This window comes from Oncorhynchus masou, unplaced genomic scaffold, assembly GCF_036934945.1.
Source record: "Oncorhynchus masou masou isolate Uvic2021 unplaced genomic scaffold, UVic_Omas_1.1 unplaced_scaffold_5928, whole genome shotgun sequence".
Lineage (NCBI taxonomy): Eukaryota > Metazoa > Chordata > Actinopteri > Salmoniformes > Salmonidae > Oncorhynchus > Oncorhynchus masou.
This window is the reverse complement of record NW_027012351.1, coordinates 1-10,160: the sequence shown is the minus strand read 5'-3', so window position 1 is coordinate 10,160 and position 10,160 is coordinate 1. Positions and strand designations below refer to the sequence as shown.

General features: G+C 46.6%; 1 protein-coding gene across 1 annotated transcript; it reads right to left on the bottom strand.

The window, feature by feature from the left end:
• Positions 1-1,027: 1,027 nt before the first annotated feature.
• LOC135536299 (zinc finger protein 239-like) lies at positions 1,028-2,485 on the bottom strand (the record flags this gene model as incomplete). Its single annotated transcript, XM_064962656.1, has 1 exon — positions 1,028-2,485. A coding segment is annotated over one exon (929 nt), but the record flags the coding sequence as incomplete, so codon positions are not given.
• Between the last annotated feature and the right edge of the window lie 7,675 nt (positions 2,486-10,160).

Below are 10,160 nucleotides of genomic sequence, written 5' to 3'. Positions count from 1 at the left end.
TGTAACAATACATCATGTATATAATGACCAGACTAGGTCTATACTGCTCCTACATGGTGTAACAATACATCATGTAGATGTATATAATGAACAGACTCGGTCTATACTGGTCCTACATGGTGTAACAATACATCATGTAGATGTATATAATGACCAGACTAGGTCTATACTGCTCCTACATGGTGTAACAATACATCATGTATATAATGACCAGACTAGGTCTATACTGCTCCTACATGGTGTAACAATACATCATGTATATAATGACCAGACTTGGTCTATACTGCTCCTACATGGTGTAACAATACATCATGTATATAATGAACAGACTTGGTCTATACTGCTCCTACATGGTGTAACAATACATCATGTAGTTGTATATAATGACCAGACTAGGTCTATACTGCTCCTACATGGTGTAACAATACATCATGTAGTTGTATATAATGAACAGACTAGGTCTATACTGATCCTACATGTAACAATACATCATGTAGATGTATATAATGACCAGACTAGGTCTATACTGCTCCTACATGGTGTAACAATACATCATGTAGATGTATATAATGACCAGACTAGGTCTATACTGCTCCTACATGTAACAATACAGAGATGTATATAATGAACGTTCACTAATGGCGTTCCACATTTTTAATTATATTCAGAAAAAAATGTTTGCATTAATCAAAAGTGTTTTACAATCAGCACCTGTGTTCTCTCTAACAGGGTGGAATAATACTGACGAGGTGGCAGGGTAGCCTAGTGGTTAGAGTGTAGAGGTGGCAGGGTAGCCTAGTGGTTAGAGTGTAGAGGTGGTAGGGTAGCCTAGTGGTTAGAGTGTAGAGGTGGTAGGGTAGCCTAGTGGTTAGAGTGTAGAGGTGGCAGGGTAGCCTAGTGGTTAGAGTGTAGAGGTGGTAGGGTAGCCTAGTGGTTAGAGTGTAGAGGTGGTAGGGTAGCCTAGTGGTTAGAGTGTAGAGGTGGTAGGGTAGCCTAGTGGTTAGAGTGTAGAGGTGGTAGGGTAGCCTAGTGGTTAGAGTGTAGAGGTGGTAGGGTAGCCTAGTGGTTAGAGTGTAGAGGTGGTAGGGTAGCCTAGTGGTTAGAGTGTAGAGGTGGTAGGGTAGCCTAGTGGTTAGAGCATTGGACTCGTAACTGGAAGGTTGCAAGTTCATATCCCCGAGCTGACAAGGTACAAAATCTGTCGTTCTGCCCCTGAACAGGCAGTTAACCCACTGTTCCTTGGCCGTCATTGAAAATAAGAATTTGTTCTTAACTGACTTGCCTAGTAAAATAAAGGTAAAATAAATGGGAACATTGATGAGGTCCACCACACGGTCAAACGGACACCACTTCAAATGATTGGATTTTGTTATTTCAGTTACACCTTTTTGCTCACAGGTGTATAAAATACGAGTAGACATTATTTGGGTATGATTTTAACAGAATAATAACTTTGAAAAGTTAGATTTCCACAATTACTTTTAAAATAACATTAACCGGTTCCCAAGCTTTTCAAAAATAACAGTTCCGTTCTTGAACGGTAGAGATCACTTTCGTTATCGGTTCTGTTCCTCAAATGTTTTGCTCTTTTCCGGGTTTAGGTTCTGTTCCCTGAACCGGTTCCAAGTCCTGCTCCTCACTGGGCGCATTGGAAAGAGTGCGTGTATTCTCTCATGCCTTTTCAGGTTCCCTAACCGTGTAAAATCCTTTCCACACAGAGAGCAATGGTAAGATGTCTCCCCTGTATGTGTCTTTTCATGCTCCTTCAGGTTCCCTAACTGTGTAAAGCTCTTTCCACACTGGGAGCATTGGTAAGGCTTTTCTCCTGTGTGTGTTTTTTCATGCATATTCAGGTTCCCTAACAAGGTAAAACCCTTTCCACACTGGGAGCATTGGAAAGGTTTCTCTCCTGTGTGTATTCTTTTATGTTCCTTCAGATGCCCTAACCGTGTAAAACCTTTTCCACACTGAGAACACTGGAAAGGTTTCTCTCCCGTGTGTATTCTTTTATGTACTTTTAGGCTCCCTAGCTTGGTAAAATCCTTTCCACACAGAGAGCAACGGTAAGATTTCTCCCCTGTGTGTGTCCTTTCATGCTCCTTCAGGTTCCCTAACTTGGTAAAACGTTTTCCACACTGAGAGCATTGTAAGGGGTTCTCTCCTGTGTGTGTTCCCTCATGCTTTTTCAGGTTCCCTAATCGTGTAAAACCCTTTCCACACTGGGAGCATTGGAAAGGCTTCTCTCCTGTGTGTATTCTCTCATGCCTTTTCAGTGTCCCTAACTGGGTAAAACTCTTTCCACACTGGGAGCATTGGAAAGGCTTCTCTCCTGTGTGTATTTTCTCATGCTTTTTCAGCTTACATAACCACTTAAAACTCTTATTACACTGGGAGCAGTGGTGTGGTCTCGCTGGTTTGGGCGTCTCTGGGTCTCGTTCCCCTGAAGGACCCTTTCCACTGTCAGAGTGAGAGTCTGGTCTCTCGCCTGCCAAAGACAAACATAATATTTGGTTAAAAACAGAGACGTAAATTAAATCTCCACATGATAAAACAGTCTTCTTTTGAAGTAACTGCAAAATACACAGGCAATTAATATATTGATCGGGGAACTAGTTGCTGAGGAAAGTGGCTGTTGTAAAAACTACAGTTTTTAACAGTAAAACAACAACAGTATGTGCAGGAGGGGACAAAAGATGGGCTTGTTGAGTAACCCCCCCCCCCCCCCCCTCCTCCTCTAATGGTGATAAATCACACAGATTCAGCAGTGTGGACAAACAAACAAAAACTAGACGCAGAACAGATAAAGGAATAGAACATCTAAACAGAATGAAGCAACTGAGGGTGTAAAACATTGACTAATAACCAGAGTTTATAGAACATTGACTAATAACCAGAGTTTATAGAACATTGACTAATAACCAGAGTTTCTAGAACATTGACTAATAACCAGAGTTTCTAGAACATTGACTAATAACCAGAGTTTCTAGAACATTGACTAATAACCAGAGTTTCTAGAACATTAACTAATAACCAGAGTTTATAGAACATTAACTAATAACCAGAGTTTATAGAACATTAACTAATAACCAGAGTTTATAGAACATTAACTAATAACCAGAGTTTATAGAACATTGACTAATAGAGCTTATAACCGGTGGCCACGGATGTTATATATATATATTTATTTTTATTTTTTTTATTTCACCTTTATTAAACCAGGAAGGCCATTTGAGAACAAGTTCTCATTTACAACTGCGACCTGGCCAAGATAAAGCAAAGCAGTGCGACAAACAACAACACAAAGTTACACATGGAATAAACAAATGTACAGTCGATAACACAATAGAAACATCTATATACAGTATCATATACACAAACATATCAGTCCGTCTCGCCTAAAAATCTATTTAATATACACTGCTCAAAAAAATAAAGGGAACACTAAAATAACACATCCTAGATCTGAATGAATTAAATATTCTTATTAAATACCTTTTTCTTTACATAGTTGAATGTGCTGACAACAAAAATGAGGCTCAGTAGTGTGTGTGGCCTCCACGTGCCTGTATGACCTCCCTACAACGCCTGGGCATGCTCCTGATGAGGTGGCGGATGGTCTCCTGAGGGATCTCCTCCCAGACCTGGACTAAAGCATCCGCCAACTCCTGGACAGTCTGTGGTGCAACGTGGCGTTGGTGGATGGAGCGAGGCATGATGTCCCAGATGTTCTCAATTGGATTCAGGTCTGGGGAACGGGCGGGCCAGTCCATAGCATCAATGCCTTCCTTTTGCAGGAACTGCTGACACACTCGAGCCACATGAGGTCTAGCATTGTCTTGCATTAGGAGGAACCCAGGGCCAACCGCACCAGCATATGGTCTCACAAGGGGTCTGAGGATCTCATCTCGGTACCTAATGGCAGTCAGGCTAACTCTGGCGAGCACATGGAGGGCTGTGAGGCCTCCCAAAGAAATGCCACCCCACACCATGACTGACCCACCGCCAAACCGGTCATGCTGGAGGATGTTGCAGGCAGCAGAACGTTCTCCACGGTGTCTCCAGACTCTGTCACGTGCTCAGTGTGAACCTGCTTTCATCTGTGAAGAGCACAGGGCGCCAGTGGCGAATTTGCCAATCTTGGTGTTCTCTGGCAAATGCCATACGTCCTGTACGGTGTTGGGCTGTAAGCACAACCCCCACCTTTGGACGTCGGGCCCTCATACCACCCTCATGGAGTCTGTTTCTGACCATTTGAGCAGACACATGCACATTTGTGGCCTGCTGGAGGTCATTTTGCAGGGCTCTGTCAGTGCTCCTCTTGCTCCTCTTTGCACAAAGGTGGAGGTAGCGGTCCTGCTGCCCTCCTACGGCCTCCTCCACGTCTCCTGATGTACTGGCCTGTCTCCTGGTAGCGCCTCCATGCTCTGGACACTACGCTGACAGACACAGCAAACATTCTTGCCACAGCTCGCATTGATGTCCCATCCTGGATGAGCTGCACTACCTGAGCCACTTGTGTGGGTTGTAGACTCCGTCTCATGCTACCACTAGAATGAAAGCACCGCCAGCATTCAAAAGTGACCAAAACATCAGCCAGGAAGCAAAGGAACTGAGAAGTGGTCTGTGGTCACCACCTGCAGAACCACTCCTTTATTGGGGGTGTCTTGCTAAATGCCTATAATTTCCACCTGTTGTCTATTCCATTTGCACAACAGCATGTGAAATTTATTGTCAATCAGTGTTGCTTCCTTAGTGGACAGTTTGATTTCACAGAAGTGTGATTGACTTGGAGTTCCATTGTGTAACATAATGCCTCATTTTGACTTGTTTTAAGGACATCAAAGTTGGATCAGCCTGTAGTGTGGTTTTCCACTTTAATTTTGAGTGTGAATCCAAATCCAGACCTCCATGGGTTGATAAATTTGATTTCCATTGATAATTTGTGTGATTTTGTTGTCAGCACATTCAACTATGTAAAGAAAAAAGTATTTAATAAGAAATATTTCATTCATTCAGATCTAGGATCTGTTATTTTAGCATTCCCTTTATTTATTTGGAGCAGTGTATATAAATTCCTGTAGAAGTTGGAATTAAAGTTAGAGACTAATTTGGGATCGCCTGTGATGAGACCATTGATATTTAATTGTTGAATTGTATTATTTTTAAGAGTGGCCTTCTTCTAACCTGAAAAAAAACAAGATGAATTTTGTTCATCCTCCTCCAGCCACTTCTTCCATGATCTGTCAAAGGTATCATAAATACCATCATGAACACTCTTACTGACAGTTGTGACAGTGCCCCCGCAGTCAGGATACCCAGCAGAGAGGAGAGTGTGAGGAGAAGAGCAGAGACACCAGAGAGAGACACATCTCCCAGAGTGTTGTGACTTCGTCGCCTGACATATTGTTGTCTCGACCTTCTTGCCCTTTGTGCTGTTGTCTGTGCCCAATAATGTTTGGTGCTGCAACCATGTTGTTGTCATGTAGTGAGCGTCTGCCAAATGACTTAAATGTAATGTAATGTGTTGCTGCCATGCTGTGTTGTCATCTTAGGTCTCTCTTGTCGTGTTTACTCCTATATTTTTATTTAATGTATTTTTTCTTCCCATCAATAAATGCAAAAGGACAGCTGAAAGATGCGCTCTACCCGAAACTTTATTTATTGTTTGGAGAGACGAGGTTCCATCCTCCCAGGTAGATGGGATGGTGTAGGATACTTTAGGGTTAAAGTAGTGGGATGGTGTTGGATCCTTTAGGGTTAAAGTAGTGGGATGGTGTCGGATCCTTTAGGGTTAAAGTAGTGGGATGGTGTTGGATCCTTTAGGGTTAAAGTAGTGGGATGGGATGGTGTAGGATCCTTTAGGGTTAAAGTAGTGGGATGGTGTTGGATCCTTTAGGGTTAAAGTAGTGGGATGGTGTAGGATCCTTTAGGGTTAAAGTAGTGGGATGGTGTAGGATCCTTTAGGGTTAAAGTAGTGGGATGGTGTAGGATCCTTTAGGGTTAAAGTAGTGGGATGGTGTTGGATCCTTTAGGGTTAAAGTAGTGGGATGGTGTCGGATCCTTTAGGGTTAAAGTAGTGGGATGGTGTCGGATCCTTTAGGGTTAAAGTAGTGGGATGGTGTTGGATCCTTTAGGGTTAAAGTAGTGGGATGGTGTTGGATCCTTTAGGGTTAAAGTAGTGGGATGGTGTTGGATCCTTTAGGGTTAAAGTAGTGGGCTGGGATGGTGTAGGATCCTTCAGGGTTAAAGTAGTGGGATGGTGTTGGATCCTTTAGGGTTAAAGTAGTGGGATGGTGTAGGATCCTTTAGGGTTAAAGTAGTGGGATGGTGTAGGATCCTTTAGGGTTAAAGTAGTGGGATGGGATGGTGTAGGATCCTTTAGGATTAAAGTAGTGGGATGGTGTAGGATCCTTTAGGGTTAAAGTAGTGGGATGGGATGGTGTAGGATCCTTTAGGGTTAAAGTAGTGGGATGGTGTAGGATCCTTTAGGGTTAAAGTAGTGGGATGGTGTAGGATCCTTTAGGGTTAAAGTAGTGGGATGGTGTAGGATCCTTTAGGGTTAAAGTAGTGGGATGGTGTAGGATCCTTTAGGGTTAAAGTAGTGGGATGGTGTAGGATCCTTTAGGGTTAAAGTAGTGGGATGGTGTAGGATCCTTTAGGGTTAAAGTAGTGGGATGGTGTTGGATCCTTTAGGGTTAAAGTAGTGGGCTGGGATGGTGTTGGATCCTTTAGGGTTAAAGTAGTGGGATGGGATGGTGTAGGATCCTTTAGGGTTAAAGTAGTGGGATGGTGTTGGATCCTTTAGGGTTAAAGTAGTGGGATGGGATGGTGTAGGATCCTATAGGGTTAAAGTAGTGGGATGGGATGGTGTAGGACCCTTTAGGGTTAAAGTAGTGGGCTGGGCTGGTGTAGGATCCTTTAGGGTTAAAGTAGTGGGATGGTGTAGGATCCTTTAGGGTTAAAGTAGTGGGATGGTGTCGGATCCTTTAGGGTTAAAGTAGTGGGATGGTGTAGGATCCTTTAGGGTTAAAGTAGTGGGATGGTGTAGGATCCTTTAGGGTTAAAGTAGTGGGATGGTGTCGGATCCTTTAGGGTTAAAGTAGTGGGATGGTGTAGGATCCTTTAGGGTTAAAGTAGTGGGATGGTGTCGGATCCTTTAGGGTTAAAGTAGTGGGATGGGATGGTGTTGGATCCTTTAGGGTTAAAGTAGTGGGATGGTGTAGGATCCTTTAGGGTTAAAGTAGTGGGATGGTGTAGGATCCTTTAGGGTTAAAGTAGTGGGCTGGTGTCGGATCATTTAGTCATACTCTGACCTGCGAAAGGCAGCAACACAGCTTCTTCATGTGAAAAGTCACATGAAGAAGAAGACGGATTAGGGTCTAGGACCAAGAAACATGGAGAGGCAGCCTTTAGTTACTATGCCCCCAGACTCTGAACTAGCCTGCCAGAGAACCTGAGGTGGGCCAAGAGGCATGGAGAGGCAGCCTTTAGTTACTATGCCCCCAGACTCTGAACTAGCCAGTCAGAGAACCTGAGGGGGACCAAGAGGCATGGAGAGGCAGCCTTTAGTTACTATGCCCCCAGACTCTGAACTAGCCAGTCAGAGAACCTGAGGGGGACCAAGAGGCATGGAGAGGGAGCCTTTAGTTACTATGCCCCCAGACTCTGAACTAGCCTGCCAGAGAACCTGAGGGGGGCCAAGAGGCATGGAGAGGCAGCCTTTAGTTACTATTCCCTCAGCCTCTGGAATAGTATAGTCTGCCAGAGAACCTGAGGGGGACCAAGAGGCATGGACAGGCAGCCTTTAGTTACTATGCCCCCAGACTCTGAACTAGCCTGCCAGAGAACCTGAGAGGGACCAAGAGGCATGGAGAGGCAGCCTTTAGTTACTATGCCCCCAGACTCTGAACTAGCCTGCCAGAGAACCTGAGGGGGGCCAAGAGGCATGGAGAGGCAGCCTTTAGTTACTATGCCCCCAGACTCTGAACTAGCCAGTCAGAGAACCTGAGGGGGACCAAGAGGCATGGAGAGGCAGCCTTTAGTTACTATGCCCCCAGACTCTGAACTAGCCTGCCAGAGAACCTGAGGGGGACCAAGAGGCATGGAGAGGCAGCCTTTAGTTACTATGCCCCAGACTCTGAACTAGCCTGCCAGAGAACCTGAGGGGGCCAAGAGGCATGGAGAGGCAGCCTTTAGTTACTATGCCCCCAGACTCTGAACTAGCCTGCCAGAGAACCTGAGGGGGGCCAAGAGGCATGGAGAGGCAGCCTTTAGTTACTATGCCCCCAGACTCTGAACTAGCCAGTCAGAGAACCTGAGGGGGGCCAAGAGGCATGGAGAGGCAGCCTTTAGTTACTATGCCCCCAGACTCTGAACTAGCCTGCCAGAGAACCTGAGGGGAGCCAAGAGGCATGGAGAGGCAGCCTTTAGTTACTATGCCCCCAGACTCTGAACTAGCCTGCCAGAGAACCTGAGGGGGACCAAGAGGCATGGAGAGGCAGCCTTTAGTTACTATGCCCCCAGACTCTGAACTAGCCAGTCAGAGAACCTGAGGGGGACCAAGAGGCATGGAGAGGCAGCCTTTAGTTACTATTCCCTCAGCCTCTGGAATAGTATAGTATAGTCTGCCAGAGAACCTGAGGGGGACCAAGAGGCATGGAGAGGCAGCCTTTAGTTACTATGCCCCCAGACTCTGAACTAGCCTGTCAGAGAACCTGAGGGGGACCAAGAGGCATGGAGAGGCAGCCTTTAGTTACTATGCCCCCAGACTCTGAACTAGCCTGCCAGAGAACCTGAGGGGGACCAAGAGGCATGGAGAGGCAGCCTTTAGTTACTATGCACCCAGACTCTGAACTAGCCTGCCAGAGAACCTGAGGGGGACCAAGAGGCATGGAGAGGCAGCCTTTAGTTACTATGCCCCAGACTCTGAACTAGCCTGCCAGAGAACCTGAGGGGGACCAAGAGGCATGGAGAGGCAGACTCTTTGCCAGAGAACCTGAGGGGGACCAAGAGGCATGGAGAGGCAGCCTTTACTATGCCCCCAGACTCTGAACTAGCCTGCCAGAGAACCTGAGGGGGACCAAGAGGCATGGAGAGGCAGCCTTTAGTTACTATGCCCCCAGACTCTGAACTAGCCTGCCAGAGAACCTGAGGGGGACCAAGAGGCATGGAGAGGCAGCCTTTAGTTACTATACCCCCAGACTCTGAACTAGCCTGTCAGAGAACCTGAGGGGGACCAAGAGGGATGGAGAGGCAGCCTCTTAGTTGACCAGAGGCATGGATGCCCCCAGACTCTGAACTAGCCTGCCAGAGAACCTGAGGGGGCCAAGAGGCATGGAGAGGCAGCCTTTAGTTACTATGCCCCCAGACTCTGAACTAGCCAGCCAGAGAACCTGAGGGGGACCAAGAGGCATGGAGAGGCAGCCTTTAGTTACTATGCCCCCAGACTCTGAACTAGCCTGTCAGAGAACCTGAGGGGGACCAAGAGGCATGGAGAGGCAGCCTTTAGTTACTATGCCCCCAGACTCTGAACTAGCCAGTCAGAGAACCTGAGGGGGACCAAGAGGCATGGAGAGGCAGCCTTTAGTTACTATGCCCCCAGACTCTGAACTAGCCTGCCAGAGAACCTGAGGGGGACCAAGAGGCATGGAGAGGCAGCCTTTAGTTACTATGCCCCCAGACTCTGAACTAGCCAGTCAGAGAACCTGAGGGGGACCAAGAGGGATGGAGAGGCAGCCTTTAGTTACTATGCCCCCAGACTCTGAACTAGCCAGTCAGAGAACCTGAGGGGGACCAAGAGGCATGGAGAGGCAGCCTTTAGTTACTATGCACCCAGACTCTGAACTAGCCTGCCAGAGAACCTGAGGGGGACCAAGAGGCATGGAGAGGCAGCCTTTAGTTACTATGCCCCCAGACTCTGAACTAGCCTGCCAGAGAACCTGAGGGGGACCAAGAGGCATGGAGAGGCAGCCTTTAGTTACTATGCCCCCAGACTCTGAACTAGCCTGCCAGAGAACCTGAGGGGGACCAAGAGGCATGGAGAGGCAGCCTTTAGTTACTATGCCCCCAGACTCTGAACTAGCCAGTCAGAGAACCTGAGGGGGCCAAGAGAGGCAGCCTGGAGAACCTGGGGGGACCAAGAGGCATGGAGAGGCAGCCTT